The sequence below is a fragment of the Protobothrops mucrosquamatus genome, unplaced genomic scaffold (genome assembly GCF_001527695.2).
Source record: "Protobothrops mucrosquamatus isolate PMUCROS unplaced genomic scaffold, P.Mucros_1.0 scaffold2647, whole genome shotgun sequence".
Taxonomy (NCBI): domain Eukaryota; kingdom Metazoa; phylum Chordata; class Lepidosauria; order Squamata; family Viperidae; genus Protobothrops; species Protobothrops mucrosquamatus.
This window is the reverse complement of record NW_015388698.1, coordinates 56,152-80,368: the sequence shown is the minus strand read 5'-3', so window position 1 is coordinate 80,368 and position 24,217 is coordinate 56,152. Positions and strand designations below refer to the sequence as shown.

The window sequence follows — 24,217 nt, the reverse complement described above, 5'->3', positions numbered from 1 at the left end:
ATTGTCCAAACCCTTTTGGGAAAAGTGTACAGTAGAAATGCCACCTTTGGTTAAGTTTCCACCTACTACTCCAAAAAAAAAAAAGTGTTATTAGCCATCAAACCTTAAAAATACACTTTTCCCAAAAGGTTTCCAGAATTTTGGCCACTACTGTATAAGGGTGGAGAAAGTGAGGAATGTCTTGCTGTTTACCAAGAAACGTATATAAAGAACAAGGATTTACATCTCCACAGCAAAGAAAGCATTTTTTTTTAAAAAAAGGAAAGAGGAGTAGGGGGTGGCACAGGAAGAAATGCTGAATTTCTGATTTAGATAGAAGCATGTAGGCATCTCGGGTGTTTAAAGTAAAATATTTTAAATAATGCAAACCTGTGGAGGGAAAAACAGTGACCAGAACACTCCCTAACAGAAGAAATAGATTAAAATGTTAGATGCTGACAGCAGTGAAATGAGAAGGCTGACATTGGCTAAGAGACTTCTCCAGGGACCTAAAACATTCCTGCCAATTGATTTATGCAGCAGAGTTGTTGTTTTATGTCCCCATAGGAGACAAAGAACAAGGGAGAGGGGGGGGAGGCAGATAAAATCTCACTCAGCAATGTTTCCACAGTGCCTAAAACCACTGAAGTTGCGATGATCCGAGTGAGATTAATTTCTTTTTCAGACCAAAGGTGTGGAATCTAACCCAAGCTTAGCATAATTAGGCAACCTAAGTCAGTCGCAAAGCCAAGCCTGGTGATGGGCGAACCTGCAGGAGCCTCTTAAGGCAGGGGTCCCCAATCCCTGGTCTGTGGACCGGCACAGTCATGCTAGAAACTGGTCCAGGATGGAAAATAAGACAATTTTTTTTAGAAATTAAAGTATTATTATAATTAGATAGAGCAGATGTGTAACTAGAATATTAGATTTTGGTATGAAAAGGGAAAAAGGAGGAAAGTGTCAGTTTTAAGCTAGCCATAACAATTCTTAGGTATGGGAACCAAGGTCATTACTGATTACATTTGGGCGGGCTGGAGCCCTGGGAGGAGTGCCCGCCTTTCGTAACAACTGGTGAATGTGATTTATGACATCTAATTGAGGTGGGAATTGCAACTTTGTAACCAGGGGGAGAGGGATTTAGTCTTGGGTTCACCTTTGTACGTGCAGATATTGTGTAGCCAAATAAAAATGGTTCTTTGAGGAAGAATTCTTTCTTTTAACTGGCCACATCTATCGGAACCATGACATCATCATCATCATCATCATCATCATTATTATTATTATTATTATTATTATTATTATCATCATCATCATCATCATTATCATCATCATCATTATTATTATCATCATCATCAACATCCCCCTTGCCGAGGGGTAGGCAACCTTGGCTCTTTTATGACTCGTGGACTTCAACTCCCAGAATTCCTGAGCCAGCCATGCTGAGGAGAAATGGAGAAGTTTCCAAGCTTAGCCATGGTGGCTCAGGAATTCTGGGAGTTGAAGTCCACGAGTCATAAAAGAGCCAAGGTTGCCTACCCTTATCCTAGGATGAAGATTAAGAGCAAGTGTCTTCAAACTTGCCCCTTTTATGACTCGTGGACTTCAACTCCCAGAATTCCTGAGCCAGCCACGCTGAGGGGAAAGGGAGAGGTTTCCAAGCTGAGCCATGCTGGCTCAGGAATTCTGGGAGTTGAAGTCCACAAGTCATAAAAGGGCCAAGATTGCCTACCCCTAGCCCTGCCCTTGCCCATTCCAGCACCTTACCCTCAGGAACCTCATTGGGCTTTCTCCTCTTCTCGTAGATGAAGATTATTGTGACCAGGACCAGCACTTCTGCCACAATCCCCAAGAAGGGCCACAAAGCAGCCAGCCGGCTCCGCACCCTCAAGTTCACCTCAGCGCTCCCTTCGCCTATTTCGTTGGTGCCGTTGCAGACGTAAGTCCCAGGGTCCTTCTCCAGGTCCAAAGAAATGATCTGAAGGTCTGTCCTGGTACCGTTGGATATGATGTAGAACCTTTCCTCGGTGCCGTTGAGGACAGGCTGGAGGAGGAAGAGGGGTGGTTACTAGCTACAGAGGCAGACCCTTTCAGAAAGAGCCAGAGGTAAGTCCTCGGCTTACGACCACAAGCCCAGCCCCAAATTTTCGCTGCAAAGCAAGACAGCGGTCAAGTGAGTCTTGCCCCATTTCTTGCCACTGTTGTTAAATGAGTCGCTGCGGTTGTTCACTTTGTTAACACGGTTGTTAAGTGCATCTGGCTTCCCCCATTGACTTGGCTTGCCGGAAGGTCGCAAAAGGGGATCGCATGAGCCCAGGGACACTGCGACCGTCGTAAATATGAACCAGTTGCCAAGCAACGGATGGAAACTAACCAAAGAGAGAAGCAACCTGGAATTAAACAGAAACTTCCTGACAGTGAGAACAATTAACCAGTGGAACTACCTGCCTCCAGAAGCGGGGGATGCTCCAACACTGGAAGTTTTTAAGAAGAGACTGGACAGCCATTTGTCCGAAATGGTATAGGGTTTCCTGCCTGAGAGGGGGGTGGACTAGATGACCTCCAAGGTCCCTTCCAACTTTATTATTATTATTATTATTATTATTATTATTATTATTATTATTAGTTCATTTAATGATGATTTGAAATCACAACAGCATTGAAAAAAGTGACTTGGAATCCTTTTTTACACTTACACTTTTACACTTTGCAGCCTTCCCGTGGTCATACAATCAAAATTCAGACGCTTGGCATCTGACTCATATTTATGACGTGTCCCTGAGGTCACGTGATCCCCTTTTGTGACCCTCTGACAAGCAAAGTCAATGGGGAAGCCGGACTCACTTAACAATCGAATTACTAATTTAATAACTGCAGTGATTCGCTTAACCACTGTGGCAAGAAAGATCGTACAATGGGGCAAAACTCACTTAACAAATGTCTCACTAAGCAACGGAAACTTTGGGCTCAATTGTGGCTGTAAGTCGAGCACTAGCTGTATTACTAACTAAACCCCTGCTTAGCAACTGTGGCAAGAGATGTCGTAAAATGGGGCCAAATTCACTTAACAACTGATGCTTGGCAATGGAAATGTTGGGAGAAACCTCCTGACAGTTAGAACAATTAACCAGTGGAACAACCTGCCTCCAGAAGCGGTGAATGCGCCAACACTGGAAGTTATTAAGAAGAGACTGGACAGCCATTTGTCCGAAATGGTGTAGGGTTTCCTGCCTGAGCAGGGGGTTGGACTAGATGACTTCCAAGGTCCCTTCCAAGTATTATTATTATTATTATTATTATTATTATTATTATTATTATTATTGGACTACATGCACTCTTGAAAACGACTTATAGTTTCAGAAGGAAGAGCCCACAGCATCAGCTTCCACACAATGTCTGATGCAAATTGGGCACCAAAGCTGAAAATCTGGTTGAGGAAGCTTCCTTTTGACTAATCAGATCACCACCTCGTTAGTGTCTCACCTCTGGAGAGATGGGTAACATATAAATTTGATAAATATATCTTGCCCTCACCCTTCTGGTAGGGCACCAACTGGCACAGGGGTCCAAAAGCAGCATGCAACCATGGGGGTGGTTCGTGACCTGAGGGTGCCCCCCTCCACCTTTTTTTATTTTTAAATGCTTTTTAACTACACTAGTGGCCAAAATTGTGGAAACCTTTTGGGAAAAGTGTACAGTAGAAATGCCACCTTTAGTTAAGTTTCCACCCATTTTTCTTCTAATTTCTTTATAACTGTAGCCTTGTTCACCTAATAATACTATTTTACATTGCTTTCTGGGCAACCAGTCAACTCTTTGCACCATTACTGTAATTTTATTACGTTTTACAAGCTCACTCAACGAAAGAACACAAAAAAACCCCAACCAACTAGATAGCGATCACATAACACATTGACAAATGTCCTCCTCTCAGCTTCAATACATGACATCAATCACTGGATCCTACGGTGATCTGATTGGCTCATTGCCAAAACAAGATGACACCCGATTGGCTCTCTAAACACTCCTGCTCATTGGCTACAATCAGAGGAAGGAAAGCTACCTCATATCGACCTAAGCAAGTTGTGCTTCCTTTTTCTGGTTATTTGGCTATAACTTTTCATAGCACACAGTACAGATAATTGAACAAACTTTGTTGCATTACATTCTTGATTAAATTATCTTTCCATTGATATATACTTTTATGATACTACTCCCAAAAAAGTGGTGTTATTAGCCATCAAACCTCAAAAATACACTTTCCCCAAAAGGTTTCCACAATTTTGGCCACTACTGTATGTCTCTTTGTATATGGCTGTATAGAGTTTATCTATAAACCACCCAGTCACTCAGATGAGATGGTTAGGGTATAAATTTGATAAATAAAAATAAATTTGTAGCACTAACTGCACCTCCCCTTTTAGACTGGGTTTTCTTCTAGCCCTTGCTGGAATATGACAAAAAATATTTTATTTTATTTATTAAATAGAGAAACCGCCCATCTCTCTCACAGAGGGATTCTGGGTGGTATACAAGTAAAATATTAAAATATTGTTTCCCACTCCGTCCCACCAGATGGGACAAAAAAAACCTATCAGTTGTATAATTGGAAAAAGGAATCTACTTTGTTAGTGGCCAATCAAACCCTTTTAATAAAAAGAAAGTGTTTGGGCTTTTTATACTGAAGTATTCTTCAGCCCTTAAGCTCAGATTAATGCTATTTAAAAACTGGCCTCAGGTTTCTAATCATCAGCCAATGTTGTATAGACCAGGGGTCCTCAACCTTGGCCACTTTAAGACTTGTGAACTTCAACTCCCAGAATTTCTCAGCCAGCTTTGCTGGGAGTTGAAGTCCACAAGTCTTAAAGTGGCCACGGCTGAGGACCCCTGGTATAGACAGTCCTCAACTTATGACCAAAATTTCCACTGCAAAGCAAGGCAGTTAACTGAATTTTGTCCCATTTTATGACCTTTCTTTGCCACCGTTGTTAAGCGAATCGCTGCAGTTAAGTGAATCATGGGGACATTAAGCGCATCTGGCAAGATTATAAATGGTGGTCATGTGACCGTGGGACAGGGCAACTCTCATAAACACACACCCTAATTTTGACCACATACATGACCGGGAGATGCTGCAACGGTGCCAAGTGCGAAAAACCATCACGGATCGCTTCCCCTCCCCCCCAGTTCCACTGTAACTTCGAACAGTCACTAAATGAATGGTTGTAAGTCGAGGACTATCTGATTTCCAAGTGGGTTTTTCTTTTTACAGGTATGCATGTTGATCTCTCTCTTCAACCCGAAATGGTATAGGGTTTCCTGCCTGAGCAGAGGGTTGGGCTAGATGACCTCCAAGGTCCCTTCCAACTTTACTACTACTACTACTACTACTACTACTACTACTACTACTACTACTACTACTACTACTACTACTACTACTACTACTATTATTATTAATATTATTAACCTGCCCTCTCTGAAGCAAAACCCGGAAAGGCCACCGGTGGATTCCTAACGTGGCTTCTCCATAAGCAGCAAGGCCACCTATTCCAAACGAGCCGGAAGAATCCCGAATCCACGGCAGGGAAAGGCACTAACCTGAGGCACCTTGTCTACCAGCTTGTACCAGGTCCACTGGATGACAGGAGGGTAAGAATTGCATTTGCAAGTCAGCGTTACTATGTCCCCTTCGGTGGCGTGTTCCATCTTCTTGTAGGCCGTCACGTGGGGGGCAACTGCAGAAGGATATCAGAAAAGCCAGCAGAGGTGATCAGCTCAGAGAGGGGCCGGAGGAGAGGCTGATTAAGCAAACACTCTGGGGCCCATAAACTCATCCATCGTGAAAAAGCCATGGCAGCAGGTGAAAAATATTTGGGTCCTTTCTTGGCAAGGGACAGGGGTAGGCAACCTTGGCTCTTTTATGACTCGTGGACTTCAACTCCCAGAATTCCTGAGTCCACGAGTCATAAAAGTCCACGAGCTAAGGTTGCCTACCCCTGGTCTGGGATTTAGCTCTTGGGGACAGACGTGCACAAGGCTGGGAAAACATAGGGCAGTGATGGCGAACCTTTTAGAGACCGAGTGCCCAAACTGCAACCCAAAACCCACTTATGCATCGTCCAGTGCCGGGTGGGTGTGGCCCATTGGGTGGGCGTGGCTGCGGTAGTAACGGCAGACTGGATGGGACTAAAAAGTTCAATCAATTCTAACTTTGCAAGATCTTTTTTTTCCCCGCGAGAAGTTGAAATTGACTGATTGATCGAACCTTTTTTTTTTTGGGTACACGGTGGCGGAGGCTTTAAGCGAAAAGGTTTTATAAAACCCAGCTGAAGGCCTAGGACTGGGGCGACGGCGCGCGTGCCCACAGAGAGGGCTCTCACTGCCGCCTCTGGCACCCATGCCATAGGTTCGCCACTACTGCTATAGGGAGTTCATTTAGCAAGAGCAAGAGCACTTAAGACTTATATACCACTTCCCAGTGCTTTACTGCCCTCTCTCTAAGTGGTCTACCGAGTCAGCGTATTGCCCACAACAGTCTGGGTCCTCGTTTTACTGACCTCGGAAAGATGGAAAGCTGAGTCAACCTCGAGCCGGTCAGGATCGAACTGCTGGCAGTGGGCAGTGAATTAGCCTGCAATACTGCCTTTTAATCACTGAACCACCGGGGCTCCTTTCTTTCTCAGACTAGAGAGGAAGTTAGGGGAACCAAGGAGCGGTGGCTCGTTCCTCTTGGATTTGACAACAGAAAGTCCTTCTCCTCTATGTAATGGACAGAGAAAAAAGCAGAGGACTGAAGCGTCCACAGGTTGAAGTTACCTTTCACGTACACCGTTCCTCTTGAGACGGGCGTGGTGTTAAAGACGCAGTGGTACTCTCCTGAGGTTTCGTGATCCACTTTGGGGATCCTAGGATTCAAAAACACACACACAAGCTCACACATACAGCAGGAGGTAACAAGTAGAACACACAAAACCATTAGAACAGAAGAATTGGGAATGGATATTGTCAACTACTACTTCACTCAGCAAATGCAAGGGTCATGGAGTAAGAGGATATCAAGGTAATGCTTTAAAAGCTAATCAGCTGATGTAACGTGAGATGTATGATGTAATGATGGGAATGGCTCAGCAGGGTCTGTGTCCCTTTAAGAGCCAGCTGAGTCTGTGTCCCTTTAAGAGCCATTGTATCAAAGGAAGGCTCTGCTGCTGTGTTCTTTTTCTTCTGTTTCCTGCTGTAATTGTGGTTTGTTGGATCCTGCTGTATTACCACGTGTGTGTATATTGTTCCTGGTGTATGATACTGTAGATAGATAAACCACCATTTAATACAAACCACTGTTTACTGTGTTTACTCCTGGGCTATCTTGCATAATAAGACTGTGCACGCTCTGACGGAGGAGCTACATTCCAGCATCATCCAGGAGGAAAAAAAACACTAGGAAAAGCTGGATTAGATTTTCTACCAAAGGGTAGGACACATACCTAAAACTCTGCTGATTAAAACACCTAATTATAATTTTCTGGGACAAGCCTGGAATCTTGAAAGGAAAAGTTGCAGGAAGCCATCACAATAAAACAAGAGAGTAAACAGAATAATTGTGATTGTCCAAGAATCTTCCACATATAGATGAAGCTGAAGAATGCAAATAGCAAATCAATCACTCCTTCTAGGATGGTGTGTCTTGTAAATGCACAGGGGCACTGGCACAAAGATAATCAGATTGGCAAGTTTCTATTGATTGCCTGTCTGGTGGAATACCATGTTTTCCAAGGGATTTCTCTTTGTTTTAATTAAGTCTGATCAGAAATTAACACAAGTAGTCAACGTACAGCCATTCATCGGTTCAAAGTCCTGAAAAATGTGCAACCGGTCCTTGCACTTACGACCAAGGCAAGCTATGTCACCAAAATTTGGTTGCTTGGCACCTGGCTTGTATTTACATTTATAGCCTCCTGGGGTCATGTGCTCCCCATTTACGACCTCCCCAGCCTGCCTTCCCTTAGCTTGAAGACTGCATGACTCACTCAACAACGGTCTTAAATTTGGGCATGACTCATTCAACAGCTGCTCTGCTGAACGACAGAAATTCTGATCTCACTTGTGGCCATAAGTTGAAGACTATATGTGTTATACAGCTACCCTTCTGGCTGTTAAGTGGCTAGCAGAAGTGTATGTCCCTCTTTTCAGTAGAGATAGTCCTCGACTTACGACAACTCAGCCCAAAATTTATGTTGCTAAGTGAAACGTTTGTGAAATGAATCTTGCCCCGTTTTACAACTTTTCTTGCCACAGTTCTTAAGTGCATCACTGCAGCGGTTAAGTTAGTAGTATGGTTATTAAGTGAATCTGGCTCCCCCCATTGATTTTTACATAATAATAATAATAATAATAATAATAATAATAATAATAATAATAATAATAATAATAATAATAATAATAATAATAATAATAATAATAATAATAATATAAATAAAATAAAAAGTTGGAAGGGACTTTGGAGGTCATCTAGTCTAATCCCCTACTGAGGCAGGAAACCCTATACCATTTCAGACAAATGGCTGTCCAGTCTCTTCTTAAAAACTTCCAGTGTTGGAGCATTCAGCGCTTCTGGAAGCAGGTTGTTCCACTGGTTAATTGTTCCAACTGTCAGGAAGTTTCTCCTTAGTTCTAGGTTGCTTCTCTCCTTGACTAGTTTCCATTGTCAGGTCACAAAAAGCTGATCACAGGACCCCGGGACACTGCAACCGTCATAAATATGAGCCAGTGGCCAAGCGTCCGAATTTTGATCACATGACCATGGGAGGCGTGCCGCAACGGTCATTAAGTGTGAAAAATAGACTTGTCACTTTTTTTTCAATGGTACTGTAATTTCAAATGAACTGTTATAAGTCAATGACTACCTCTATATCTTTAAATACTGTGGGCTTTTGCAGTACTTAGGTGGATTAAAACCAGATTAAAAAAGAAAAAAAAAAAACAATTATTTTGCACACTGCGTTTCCCCATTTCTGTGTTACACCTGCCACTAAGTGAGACACTGTTCTCAGGTGAAGGACACCTGCCTATTCCCACCTCCTTTCTAATTTGGAAAGAAGCTAGCACTGCCCAACATTTAATCACCAGAGATTTCTGTGCAGTGACAGTCAGCTAAGAATTAGGCTTTACTGCAGGCAATGGATTTCAGGCTTGTTGTTAAGCTAAAGCGTACAATTCGTTACTCCCTTCCCCACCCTATTAGCAAGATTCTAGGGAGAGGAGGAAGGAGCGGGTTGTTAACTTCTTTAAGTGCTGAGGGCAGAGTATAATCCGATGCATACTTTCTAGGAGATAATCTCCATTCAACCATTTATTTCCCAGTGAAATCAAATGTTTGTTTTGTTTACTGTAAAAAAATGATTCCACTGAACATTGTTAATGTGGGCCAAAGGAGCTGGCTTCCTTATTTTGCATTTGAAGGAAATATTTCATTTGCAGAAGCTGCTGATCTGAGATACATACTTTTTTTTTTTTTAAAAAAAGGGTTTTATCTTGTATTTTCTTTCAGATACAACTCAAGGCGATGGACATACAAATATTTCTTCCTCCTCTTCCTCCTTTCTCCACAACAACCCTGTGAGGTGGGTTGGGATGAGTAAGTGTGACTGGCCCAAAGTCACCAAGCCAGTTTTTCATGCCTAAGGCAGGAGTAGAACTCATTGGCTCCTGGTGATTGGCTCGAAGTCACCCAGTCGGTTTCATGTCTAAGGAGGGACTAGAACTCATTGGCTCCTGGTGATTGGCTCGAAGTCACCCAGTCGGTTTCATGTCTAAGGCGGGACTAGAACTCACTGTCTCCTGGTGATTGGCCCGAAGTCACCCAGTCGGTTTCACGTCTAAGGAGGGACTAGAACTCACTGGTTCCTGGTGATTGGCCCGAAGCCACCCAGTCGGTTTCATGCCTAAGGCAGGACTAGAACTCACTGTCTCCTGCTGATTTATTTATTTATTTATTTATTTATTTAATTTAATTTATATGCCGCCCTTCTCCCGACGGGACTCAGGGCGGCGCACAACATACTTAAAAAGGTTTTGTATATATGTTAGGGGGGGAATTTTGGCTTAATTTGGTTTAAATCTCAACGCAGAAAGTTTAAGGATTTTTTGGGTTATATTTTAGGTGGGATCCAGTCCAGGCGAACGACTTTCTCGGTACAGAACTCCCGCGCTGCCTTCCATTCCTCTAGGCCTTAATAGGCTTAGAGCCCCCCATCAAGCAAGGTGAGGTTCGTTCCAGATTGGCCCAAAGCCACCCAGTCGGTTTCATGTCTAAGGTGGGACTAGAACTCACTGTCTCCTGCTGATTGGCCCAAAGTCACCCAGTCGGTTTCATGCCTAAGGTGGGACTAGAACTCTCAGTCTCCCAGTTTCTAGGCCAGCACCTGAACCATTACACCAAACTGGTTCTGATACTTAACTCACGTATATTTAAAGTCACCTACATGTATGAGGTAAAATCCAGAGTGGTCTTATTGGACTCAAGCGTCTTCTCTCCTTTCATCCAGTAATTGCCTTTGATGGATGTTGGTGGGTCACTTATGTTACATGAAATAATCACGTTGGATCCAGCAGTTACTTCAGGAGAGGTTGAGATTTGGGGCCCTGGTTGTTAAGAAGAAAACGAAACTAGGTTAGGATGTCATGAACATGTCGGCATGTTTTAGCACCTCTGAAAAGAAGTGAAGAACCCTGGGTTTTGACACAAGGCTCGGTCACCTCACCTGCGTGCCTAAGAAAAAGCAGTTGGGTTGCAAGCACACTAATTGCATGTAATCCTCATCATTAAAACCAAGGCTCTGAGGTTTTAACAATGTGGCCAGTTGTATAAAAACAGTGAAACACCATATATAAAACTATCTGGTGGATTTGAAGGGAAAGAGATTAGGAAGCAGAGATAACGGTAATTTCTAAGCAGCACATCACCTTCTAAGCACATCACTATTCTAATGTTAACTAATAACAAATACAACTACCGGAATAAAGAAAATAGTGTATCTATGCATACAGACCCGCTGAATTGTTCAAAACGTTCTGGGTGCTTTATTTGTTATTTTGGAGTAAATGTATTTGCTTTATTTTTTTCCTGCTTAAACACACTGCACATTCTTCTCCTTTCTGAACAATCACCATACAGAAACATCTAGTTCCATTCTCTCTCTCTCTCTCTCTCTCTCTGATTGCAGTAAAGGAATATTTTCATAAAAGGAATATTTTTGATAAAAAACGGCTGTATACAGGTAGTACTCGACTTATGACCACAGTTGAACCCCAAGTTTCCATTGTTAAACAATATAGTTGCTAAGTGAAGGTGACTCTGCTTGTCAGAAGGCTGCAAATGACGATCACGTGAGCCCAGAACACTGCAGGTCATAAATGCATGCCAGTTGCCAAGCATCCAAATTTTGATGAGGGATACAAGCAACGGTCGTGCGACAAATGTCTTATCCCTTTTTTCATCGTCATTGTAACTTCAAATGGTCATTAAATGAATCATTGTAAGCCGAGGGCCGCCTGTAGCTCAAATCTTAAGCCAGGAGCAGAAATTGCACTTAGGGTCTTAAGCCAGTTCAAGAAGAGAAATAAAGGGAGAAATTGGCTGCCTCTGGGTGGGATCGTCCCCAGTTTAAGCCCAGCTCAACCACAGAGACTCTGGAAACGGCAAATTTCCTATAGACTTCTTTGCCTACCCAGGAAAGGCCTGGGCTTAGTGAGAGATACAAGGATTAATAATGGCAGAAGGCAGTGTGCAGAAAGTCCACAACTTGCAAGCACAATGGAGCCCAACATTTCTGCTGCTAAGTAAGTCGCTTGGTTAAGTGAGATTTGCCCTATTTTACAACCTTTCTTGCCACAGTTTCAAGTGAATCACTATAGTTCCGGGGTAAGGCAACCTTGGCTCTTTTATGACTCATGGACTTCAACTTCCTGGCTGGCTCAGGAATTCTGGGAGTTGAAGTCCATGAGTCATAAAAGAGCCAAGGTTGCCTACCCCTGCATATAGTTCTTAAATTAGTAACACAATTGCTATGTCAATCTGGCTTCTCCGTTGACTTTGCTTGTCAGAAGATCTCAAACGGAGACACGGCGACCATCATAAATAGGAACCAGTTGCTAAGCGCGTGAATTTTGATCACAGGATCGTGGGGATGCTGCGATGGCCGTTAAGTGTGATAAATGGTCATAAGTCACTTTTTTCAGTGCCGTTGTTAACTCTGAACGGTCCCTAAATGAACTGTTGTAAGTCGAAGACTACCTGTATTAGCCCTCACCTGCCATGAAGAAGGATTTCTCACCTGGTGAGGAATAAGGTCAGTCACAGACAAAGTCACAATGGTCATAGCTAGTTTCTTGGCGTTTCTTTGAGAAAGAAACAATGGGACGAATGCACCCCCAGTTCGTATGCACAGAATAACCAAGACCAGGGGTAGGCAACCTTGGCTCTTTTATAACTCGTGGACTTCAACTCCCAGAATTCCTGAGCCAGCATGGCTCAGCTTGGAAACTCTCTCTTTCCCCTCAGCGTGGCTGGCTCAGGAATTCTGGGAGTTGAAGTCCACCAGTCATAAAAGAGCCAAGGTTGCCTAGCCCTGCCCAAGAGGAATATGTGGCTATTTTCATGCTTTGTTTCTTTTGGATTTCAATAAATTAATGACCCTCCCCTGAACTGCAGGGAGACAGAATGAAATGTAGTGGGTGTGCAACTTACACCCCCCCCCAAAAAAAAGGGCACTGAGCTTTCACTTCACCCTCTAAACAAAGATTTTGAGCACTGAAAGAAGTTTATCCAAGCCAACCATCATATTTAATCACCATTTTCATTTCAAGAGAAATACTGCTACGAATATTTTCCCCGCCAATTCATCCAATGCAGCCATTTCCCATCAGACTGGGTATAAGATAAAACACACACCTGAGACATGCCCTCCTAAAGATGTTTCCATTTATCAAGAATCATTTTGTTTTTTTAAATGAGCCATGGATAGAACAGCCATTTGCAAACTTCCTTCAGTTAAGGAACAATTTCTCGCAGGGAGACACCGTGAACGTCTACCAGGGAAGCTGGTCTACTGCAGAGGTTTTGAAGCATATTCTATGCAGCATGGACCTAGTTCATATGTTGCGTTGGCTAGGCTGGCCGGGCTGCAACGTCGCCTCATATGAACCCAGGAGATCTTAGCCTTGGGAATGGGAAAGTCATTCCTGATCTCATGAAGGAATCCTTGATCAAGCTTTCAAGAGGCTTCGGGAGAATTTGAAAGCCAAGAGTGAAAACGTATAAAATGCGTATAAATCCAAAACTGAAGCCCATAAATGCAAGTTTAACATTTTAGCCATTAGCCCAGGGGGTCCTCAAACTTGGCCACTTTTAAGACTTGTGGACTTCAACTCCCAGAATTCTTGTGGACTTCAACTCCCAGCATTCCCCAGCCAGCGATGCATGGCTGGCTGGGGAATTCTGGGCGTTGAAGTCCACAAGTCTTAAAGTGGCCAGATTTGAGGACCCCTGCGTTAGCCGCATCGTGGGTTATTTTATTTTTTTTCCTGTTAAAAAATTTGACTTGCAGCTCTGCGTATGGAAGGACAGCCGACTGGTCATTCCACAGCCAAGGAGAATTAAGCATATGACCCTAGGTGGCAAAGAGGAAGTTTGGCCATCTCAGAAACGGTTGCCATTACAACAAGCACAAATACTGTTTGGATTCGCCCCACGGAAAATTGTGCTCCTTGTAAAGCGGGAAAGCAAAAATAAAAAAAAAAAAAAGCAAGCACAACCACACAGATGCAGGAAGAAATATCAGAGCAGGAAGAGGAGGAAGAAGAGGAGGAGAAAAACTAGGTTTGGAAACGACCAGTGGAAGCAGCGCCAAGGCAACGTTGTTCTGTTTCTAATGGGAGCATCGGGGCGAGAGAAGCAGCACTGCAACGGATCCCCAAAGGGCAGGATCATTTGAACGGAGAGGTGTGTTTGAGCAAGGCTACAGCAGATCCCTGTGGGATTCACGAGGGTTAGGGAACGGAGGTGCCTAGAAGGGTCGTGGGAAGCCACGGGACACGGGGTGGAAGGAGAGGCGGGCGCAGGGACGGGAACGTTGGAGACATTTCGGCGTCCGCGGGAACACCAACACTCAGGTCTGCCGCCACTCACGCTTAGTGACAATGACATTTGCCTGGGAGCGGATCCACTTGATTTTGGGGCTCTTCGACAAGTGATTACGATCGGGGTCGTTGCTGGCCCAGCATTCGTACGTGCCAGAGTCTTCAATCCCCAGGTCAGTGATGGCGATAGTGCTGGAGGAGTGGTGCTGGTAGGTCGCGCTGATTTGGACCCGGTCCTGCCAGGCGCCATCCCACAGCTGTGTGGCGGTTTCACTGGGATCTGCTCCTTCAAACCACCACTGGATTTCGGGGATGGGGCTGCCAATAGCCTCACAGTGCAGTTCCACACTTTCCTCTGTCAGTTTCTTTTGAGAGAGAGGTGACTTTATAAAGCCAGCTATGAGTTGAAGAGGCATTAGTAACAAAGGGTTAGTGCAAAAAAAGAAAGAAAGAAAGAACAAAAAGTGCATTCGAAAAAGAAAGATATTTCTGATTTTTAAAAAGGGATAATAGTAACTCACAGAGCTATATACCAATTTTTTAATTGGTTGCTTATATTGCAAGAAACAGAAACAGAAATGAAAGCAGCAAAACCTGGGAAGCTTCTCCTGCCTTGGTGGATGGCTGAGGATGGACAAGTTTCTAAGAAAAAAGCGATATTAATATGTCCCATCCATATTCTTTGCCTATCATTTCATTCCATACAGCATTAACCTTGTGAACTCTCAAGCTTCCTCCTTCCGTTATATATTCAAGATGGACAGTATTTAATATTTGTTATGTATATGTAGGGGTGTGGGTCTATACATACGTTGTATATAGTATGTTTAGGTATGTGTCATGTATGTATTTCACTTTGAGAGCGGGCAACTAAATTTCATATTTTTGACGTGTGCCGTTGTGCCCACAGTAAAAAAATGACAATAAAGGTTATCTTATCTTATCTCTTATTTTATCTATACTCAGACTAAGATTTTTCCTTTTTTTCTTTCTTTAAGAGGTGAAGCAGAGCTCATTTACTCTTTGTTATTTAACTTTCATACTATGGAGGCTGCAATACTAATGTAGCTTACTTAAAAAGCAATATTGAATGTTTCCCAAACAACAGTTCAATCTCTGTTGTATCGTCGTGTCCTAAAGCAATTTGCAAATTGGGACCCTAAAAAAATTCACAGGCCATTACGGAGCGCTCCAAAGAACCTTGTACACACGGAAAAGGCACGACCCAACCTCTTATTCATATGTTTGTAAGGCCATTAAAGCATGATCAAAAAAGATACATTTGCTAGTCTTCATGAGTTTTTTCAAAGCATTATCTTTCCATACCGGAGACTGCTTTCAGCAATAGATTTGTAAGGAAGTCCTGGGACTGAGTATTTTGCCCCCAGCGCAACACCTGCACAAAACAGTTTCTCAATTCTAATTTCAGATATAATTATTGTGAGTATTGATGATGTGCAGATATATCATTACTGACACATTACTTGTTTACACCTTTGCTTCAAATATCAGTTCAGACTCGTTTCTCTTCTCCAGGAAAGGGGAAAGGACAATAATGTAGATCAAGGGTCTTCAAACTTGGCCCTTTTTATGACTTGTGGACTTCAACTCCCAGAATTCCTCAGCCAGCTGAGGAATTCTGGGAGTTGAAGTCCACAAGTCATAAAAGGACCAAGTTTGAAGACCCCTGATGTAGGTAATTGAGGGAAAAGTGAGTGAACAGCACATTCACAGTATTCTTTGCACCAATCACACCAAAATCTCTCTCCTGTCAATGTGATTGGCGCAAACTACTTCAGCTTGTTCTCACAGAAAACCCGATCATTTTTTCTTTCCAGGTATGCAAAAGTACAACTATGAGGCCTTTCATAAAGAAGGTGCAAGTCACAAAGGAATATGTCCTCATTTGTACCGCACCAAAGAATTAGTTTTGTTTTGTTTTTTTGCTTGCCCTCACTTTAAATACAGGGTCAGCTGATCCAAAGTTGCTAATTCCTGGCTGTAGTGACTGCACGGGTTTCCTTTAAAAGGCATGGATTAGGCTTACTCTTTCGGTACTAGCCAACCCAATTTGCTTTCAGGACCTTTAAGACTGTCACTAGGCAATACAACTAGATACACACGACTTGCAAAATGTAATGCATGCCTAAAGCAATTAGCATTAAAATCAAAACATGGCACAATTTAGTTGCCCCTACCAAGAAGGGCAGGAGAGCACCGCACTAATGAAGCAATTAGATTTATAATGTATTTCTGTTGGGCTCAAAGTGTGTTGGCTTATTCTATCCGTTCCCTGTTAATGACGGTTCTGTCAACACAAGGCTTTGCACAAGGAGAAAGAGAAGCTGTGACTGAGATTTTGTGACAGGATGGGCTGAATGTCTTTAAGAAGATTAGAAAGTGACAGGAAACGTGTGTGTGTGTGTGTGTGTGTGTGTGTGTGAGAGAGAGAGAGAGAGAGAGAGAGAGAGAGAGAGAGAGAGAGAGAGAGAGGGAGAGAGAGAGAGAAATCTCTTGTTTGTACTGAAGTTGAAGGAACATTTCTAAATCAGCCGTTCAGAATCTGGACTGATGTGGCACAGTGACAAATAAACACATTTGTTTCAAGGGTTGAGGCTGTTTTTTTGTTTTTCAAAGTTAGATTCCCAAACTTGCCTTGCCCTGCCTACTCCAAATGGCAACAAAACTCAGAATATTTGATTGAGGACTACCTGAAGAGAAGGGAAAAACCACCCCTGTTTATCCTCTCTAGTTCACTGCAAGCCCTGTTGCTTAATTACTGCAGTGTGCAGAGTCCATAGTCCTCAATTTATGACAATTGGAAACAGAATTTCCATTGTTAAGCAAGGTGGCTATTAAGTAAGTAGGGCCTGACTTTACGACCTTTCTGCTACAGTTATTAATCAAATCACTCTGATTGTTAAGTGAATTACCGGTTCAATTAAGCAAATCCAGCCTCACCCATTGACTTTCCTTGTTGGAAGCCAGTTGAGTAAATCACAAATGCTGATTTATATCACCCTGGGATGGTACAACAGTCATAAATACATGCCAGTTGACAAATGTGCCTGAATTTTGATCACGTGATGGTAGGGATGCTGCCATGTTTGTAAGGACTGGTCATGTCAGTTTTTTTCAGTGCTGCTATGAGGTTGAAAGGTCACTAAAAAAAACAGTTGTAAGTCGAGGACTACCTCTGCATCTCCTATGCTAGTGTGATTTCAAACACAGACTCTGATTTTCTTAATGTGGTGATCGGCCCTCATCAATGTTGCTCTGATCTGTTTTTTTTTTAGAATCCCCTTCGTAAATGGAATTTAAGTAAAACGGAGTCGTGTTTTTCCCCCAAGAGAAACTCAAATGGCTTCAGATACATTGTGCAATGGGGCACATTGTCTTCTGTTCAGTCAGGCCTATATTGGAGCAGAACTCAGGCATGAAATCACAGCCCGGCCACTCCCTAAGACAGTGGTTCTCAACCTTTTTAATGTCGCGACCCCAACCAGTCGTAAGTCAAGAACTAAACCGGTCGTAAGTCGAGGACTAAACCGATCGTAAGTTGAGGACTAAACTGGTCATAAGTCGAGGACTACAAAGCGGTCGTAAGTCAAGGACTTTCCCTGCCCGGGAGCGCCGCGCATGCGTGGTTCCGCCCCCTGCGCTGGCCGAGGCGTAGCTGGCAAGCGGCAGAGACGGAGCAGGCCGGCCACCAGCTGGCCCAGCCCAAGGGAGATTAGGCACCCGCCGGAAAAGGGGAAAAAAATGGCGGACAGCCTTGCTTGGCGACCCCCATGAAATGGTCGATCGACCCCAAATGGGGTCCCAACCCACAGGTTGAGAACCACTGCCCTAAGAGCTCCTGTGAACTTGCCAGAGACATCCAAAGGGTTGTTTCTACGGTTTATAAAATGCAATCCTAGGAGGGGGGGGAAAAATACCAGGTTAACATAAATAAAAACCTGCACCCTTAAATCAACTACAAGTACAGGGGCTTGATCTAAAGCAGCCTGCCACGCTGAATTCACCTCCTATGCTGGGATTCTAATCAGGCATTTTTTTAAAAATAGACACCAACCGATTTACAAGCATTTGGTGAGGAGTATGCACGAATAATAAGGAAGCTGTTGCGTTTCAGAGCTAAAGAGAAGATATACACGGGGTCTCAGGTCATAAAATCAAGATAAAGTACTGTTTCCTATGATGCCTGGCTTACGAACATCTGCAAAAAGATGTGTTTTGTGATGTCCCTTTCCATTTATGAACAGACAATCATCACACTCTCCAACAGCAGCCGTTTTGTGAGATAATCATGAGGTGTTATTGACTCCAGGTAAGTCTACTACTATACACAAATGTTACCTACTGTTGCTCTGTGTTGGTGCATGGGCATGTAAGTATGTAAGTAACCATAATGTCAAAAAACAGTGGGACAAAACGTAACCTCCTGGGGCATGCTATATCAGGGGTCTTCAAACTTGGCCCTTTTATGACTTGTGGGCTTCAACTCCCAGAATTCCTCAGCCAGCTTTGCTGGCTGAGGAATTCTGGGAGTTGAAGTCCACAAGTCATAAAAGGGCCAAGTTTGAAGATCCCTGTTATATCAATCTCAGAAATAACTATTTTCCAACAAGAGATCTTGAAATCAGACTATCATAGAACAACTGAACTTTAATTTAAAAAAAACATCCTGATCTCCTATGGCTCAAGGAAAGTTCAGAAGGTTACATTCATAAACTCAATTCACAACCAAAATCAAGTATTCAGAAAAATTGCAAATTGCCATAGTTTTTGCACCTTCTCACGCACATTTTTACTCTATTAAACATCTCCCTCTGAGACATATGAAAAATAGATAGATAGATAGATAGATAGATAGATAGATAGACAGATAGATAGTTTGTACCCATCAGAACAATTTATGGTAACCCTACCCATATTTTTAAAACTCCCTTCAAAGAAGCCACAAGAAAGAAAAATTGTAGCATTTTGCCCTTTCTGATCCATAATCTAGCCAAGATTTGACTAATAAGCACAGAGCCTATTTGGAAGCCAGGATGGATTTCCCCTGAATGAAAATTTGGACTTTTAAAATAGTTTTATGTTGAAATGCTTTTCAATGGTTATTTCTCTGGTTTTATACTAACACCTTAGCTATTTGTCCAGATGAATTGGAATACTGGTTGATTTTAAACTGAGGGGGCCTTGGGGGCTGTTTTCTGGCAGACATTTCATTACCCAAACTAGGTAACAGGTAAAAAGCTACCTAGTTTGGGTAATGAAACATCTGCCAGAAAACAACCAACTCAAGAGAGCACAAAGGACCCCTCATTTCAACCCTGAACTACAAATATTCTCCTTTACTGATTTTTAAACTTTTGTTGGTGGTGTTTTAATATGTGAAATATAGTATGTGTCATGGTTCCGACTAATGAAACACTTCAAAGAACTTCCAGGCATGTTTATCCTAAAGTCTTTATTAACACTGTAACAAATCGACGGCACATCATGGATGTTTATGCCAGAATCTGAATTTCTCTTGCTTGCGTCTAACTTTTCTTTCTAAACCCCTCCCTTATTTTGCAGTCATAAGTCACATCTTCCAATTAATGGGGGGGGGGGGGGGAAGATTCACTTCAGTTCCTTTTTCCCCCGGGCTTTCCTTATGAATCTCCTCCCTCAGTCTGTCATCTGAATTAACTCTAAAAATACCAGACGCTTCTGTATATCTTGTCAAAGCAATAATATCATGTATTAACAGCGTTGACAGTATGTAGCTTTAGGATGATTTTCTGATGGGTATGAATTAGTAAGAGAAGCAAAGATTAGTGCACAGCGTAGCTATGTGGGATGCATCTATCTATCTATCTATCTATCTATCTATCTATCTATCTATCTACCTACCTACCTACCTACCTACCTACCTACCTACCTACCTACCTACCTACCTACCAACCAACCAACCAACCAACCAACCAACCATCTATCGGAAGAATCCAGAGAAAGAAATATTTTGGGAAATATTAAAAAGGCAAAATATATTTCCCCAAAGGATCTCAAAGGCAGAAACCAACCCCCCCCCCCAAGTCTCTCTGCCCCAAACAGAAACCAGGTCTGCAGAAATGCAGATGTGATGATCTTGTCAGAAAGATTAGAGCCAGGAAGCTGGGATTAAAAAGAAAGATCCCTAGAATCAACAATCCCTCACACCAAATAACCCAACAGTCATCAGCCCTCAGCCACAGGGAAGCAGGATATGGACCTTTGGGGCATAATAGGATTAATCCACCGCCATCAAAATACCAGAAAGGTACACTCAGGACAAAGTTCGTGCCACAGGAACAACTCCAAACAAAAGCTCAAGAAGGTATAACAGCCCACCACTCCCTGCTACATGTGGTCAGCTTTCCCAGAGTCATCTTTCTGCCTGGCTCTCCTTTCCAATAAACTGCAACTTTCTTTCTAAAGGAGTCTCCATTTTGTTTATTCCCAGCTTGGACTGGACCCCGATGAAGATCTATCTATCTATCTATCTATCTATCTATCTATCTATCTATCTATCTATCTATCTATCTATCTATCTATCTATCTATCTATCTATCATCTATCTATCTATCTATCTATCTATCTATCTATCTATCTATCTATCTATCTATCTATCTATCCAATTTTTAAAACTGCCCATCTCCTCACAGATCTGTGCAAATATCTCCTTCTAGGAGAAAGTATACACATAAAAGTCAGTTAAGAACAAAATCAGCAATGTGCATTCTGTAACTCACTTCTGAAGGTTGCCTTTTTGTGTGAAATTACTATATTTTAATTGCAGTGATAGCTCGTATTATTTTTATTTATTTCTGCAACACTTAGGGGAGACCGAAGTAGGCTGTTAAAATGTTCGGCTCCTTTATAGCTGAAACTTCTTAGACAGCTTAGTTGCCGGTTCACATATCCAATAAAATGTTAGAATCCACACGGGAGACCATTTAAAATAGCTCTTCTATATATAAAGTACAAGATGAATTGAAAGAAGGGCCAAGCTATCAGGAATCCTTCCAAGGATGCCCCAACAGAGAGGAGGGAAGCAGCAAAAGCTAACAAGGAAACACAGATATATTAAGTCCAGATAACTGTTCTGTGCTTGGCCATCCCATATTAACTTTAATCACATTTGCAATATTTATATTCCCAATTAAAAGCAGAGAAGAAATAGTAGTCTTCTGAATGTAAGATGGCAAGTGAAATAAAATGATTATGTTAAAAGCCTGCTTAAGCCTAATCAAGACCCTTAATTAGAATGGAGAAAAAGAACTACAATAAAACAGCAGGGCACTGTCTAAAGACAGTTACAGACCACTGATTTTTCAGCTGTTTCTGCCTACTAGATTTTTGCCCAAAGGAAAAATGTGTGATTTTTGCTTCAAAGCCACCTTCAACTAAAAACAAGTTCTCTGATCAAAGGTTGTATATAATAACTGGCTAACCTCTTTAGACTGCTGCTTTTGCCAACAGCAATGTTCTTTTAAAGCAAAAAATCTATATAAATAAAAATGTAAATGTTCGTTTGTTCAAAATCTTAAATCTCCGAAAGTTCTCCACAGATTGCTTTGAAATTTTGACACAACGTTGCATTCAAATACGTGCGTGTTTTATATACCTATATTATATAGATGTCACACCTGTGACAGGTAAAAGCATGCTGTTTTGAAAAACAGTGCCATCTGTTGGATGTAAAAGCAACACACGCTTTTACCAGACTGAGCCATAGCAATGCGTGGCTGGGTACAGCTAGTAAAAAATAAAAAGATATTCTTTTTAAAAAAGATATTTTTAAAAAAATTCCATTCACTAAACAATGCCTCTACCTCCCAACTAAAAAATAAGGTATTGGCTACCAGAAGTCATGCATTACTTAAGCTTTAATAACACAGGTCTACATTTTAGATTAGAATCTTAGGCTTTATTTTAGACACTGAAGTTTAAACACAGCCAAACAATTTTGTTCTAGCACTGCAGAGCTAGGATAACATTTTAAACAGATGCCAGTTGACGTGACCAGGGAGATAACATTTTAATCTCTTTACAACAGATCCACCCAAGCAGGTGCTTCATTTTCTCCGCGGGTGTATCTTTATTTTGCAATAGAAAATGCCATAGTCTGCCAAGTACAGAAATGGCCCAATATAAAATAGTAATAACTTTGTAAAGCTGACTATGCTGCTATAAAAATCTACCGCCTAAGTTAGTTGTAAGATGCTTCCAAGCTAGATAAGGTAGCAGAACAAGCAGGTTCAAGGATGAAGATAACTTCCTTGTGAAAAAAAAAAAGATTCCAGAATCCAAATAGTGTATTGTTTAAAGAGAAAACTCTCAAAGGGATTTGAGATGGTTCAGTTAAGAGCACATCAAAGCTTGATGTTATCAACACCACAAGAGCCTGCTGGACATACTCTATCTTCTCTCCATCCTTTATTTTGAAACACTCCCTCACAAAGCAGACATTGTCCCCGAACATATCTCATCAGGACATTTGCAACACTGTGTTTTTAGCCAGATAAGAAACAGACTGAGGGGGCAGAGGAGCACGAACAGGACTGGAAGATATCTGCTTCCCATGGGGGGGGGGGGGGCATCCAAGAATATCTCTTAGCAATGATTTCTCTCTTCAATGCAGCAAATGTATGGTTTGTTTGTTCAATCCTTAACATCTGCAATTAAAAACAAAACAAAACAACACCTTTGATTAAAATACTTTGCCAGCTGCATTTCACTGGGTTGGTCTGGATTAACTTTAAAACCTAATAAATAAAGCAGCTTCATCTGTTCCGTGTCCAGTATAAACAAGGCAGACCCATGGCTTTCCAAAGAAGTGATAAGGATATGGCATTTTTGAAACACGTAAGCTACTTCACAGGACGATTGTAACCTACATTGCAAAGATAAAGAGAAAAGTGGAAATATTTGCTGTTTCACAAGGCTGCTGCTCTTTGCTTCCATTTTGCAGCTCTAGCATGTCCAGTAAAAACCGGATGGTAGCTCTAAAGATGTGTCACATGCACATTCCCAGAGCTGCTGAGCTAATGATCTATTCAAAGATTAGTCTAATCAAACATTAATCTGCCAGGTTATAGACAGAGGTCAGCATCTACGTTATCCAACTCAGAAACTAATCTTTCACGTTTTGGAAAGATAAATTTCTGGCTCTAATTGCTTAGTGAAGACCGTGCATTAGCTGATACCTATGAAACAGTTGTTTATACACTAAATTAGGTACAAACAATTGAAAAGAAATATGGCCAATCTTTATTAAAACAGTTGTGGAAAACTTTTATTTAAGAAGCTTATACAATATATAAGTTGCTTTTCCCCCCCTTCTTTTTCTATAATTATTATTTTCTTTTTTTATCTGTTTTCTGCTTTGGATTTAAAAGGGAAATGATAATCTACCCTGCAGCACAATGTCAGGAAAAAGAGGCATTTGGTTTAAGAAGCTAACAGGTGTTACTTGTACACTCTGAAATATCTTTTTTTGCCTGAGGGGATATGTGAAAATACTTCAGAAGCCACTCTTTGTCTTCTTCCAAGTAAACAGAAAGCATATATGAAACAGCCCTAGAAATCTCTAAAGGAGGTCTTCTTTTCTGTCAATCAATTTTTCAGCAGCATTTGAACTCTGGGGGGAGGGGGAGAAGGGGAAGCATAAACAGAAAAATGACTCTGAATGAAGCAAAGAAAATCATCTGAGGTATGTTAAGAAATCAGTTAGCTCAGGGCTTTTCAACCAGTGGTACGGGTACCACCTGTGGTACATTGGCACCTGGCAGGTGGTACGTGGCCATCCTAGAAAAGTGGTAGCGGGGGAGGGGAATGAGCTGAACCGGTGGCAGCACCGCATAAGCCTGAGCAAGAGACGGGGCGTTGTCTTACCTGAACGCCTTTTCTCAGCACGGAGATGGAGGATCCACAGAATGGGTGGAGACTGTATTCCTGCCCAATCAGATCAAGTCAGCCAAAGTTGTCACGCCCCGTCCTGGTTCCATTTTCCAGTCTTGACGCGAGCGTAGCCATTGACTGACCAAGAACGTACTGGCTCACAAACTAATCCTAGTTA

The 24,217-nt window shown here is 42.1% G+C and overlaps 1 protein-coding gene across 1 annotated transcript in view; it reads right to left on the bottom strand.

Moving 5' to 3' along the window:
• Window positions 1-24,217, bottom strand: part of BSG (basigin (Ok blood group)) — a 45,462-nt gene that overhangs the window by 5,988 nt on the left and 15,257 nt on the right. The window contains exons 2-5 of the mRNA XM_015825456.1: window positions 10,455-10,614; window positions 6,793-6,881; window positions 5,575-5,711; window positions 1,744-2,020 (exon numbers count right to left, since the gene is read on the bottom strand). Coding sequence (XP_015680942.1) covers window positions 1,744-2,020; window positions 5,575-5,711; window positions 6,793-6,881; window positions 10,455-10,614 — 663 coding nt within the window. The remainder of the gene's footprint in view (window positions 1-1,743; window positions 2,021-5,574; window positions 5,712-6,792; window positions 6,882-10,454; window positions 10,615-24,217) is intronic.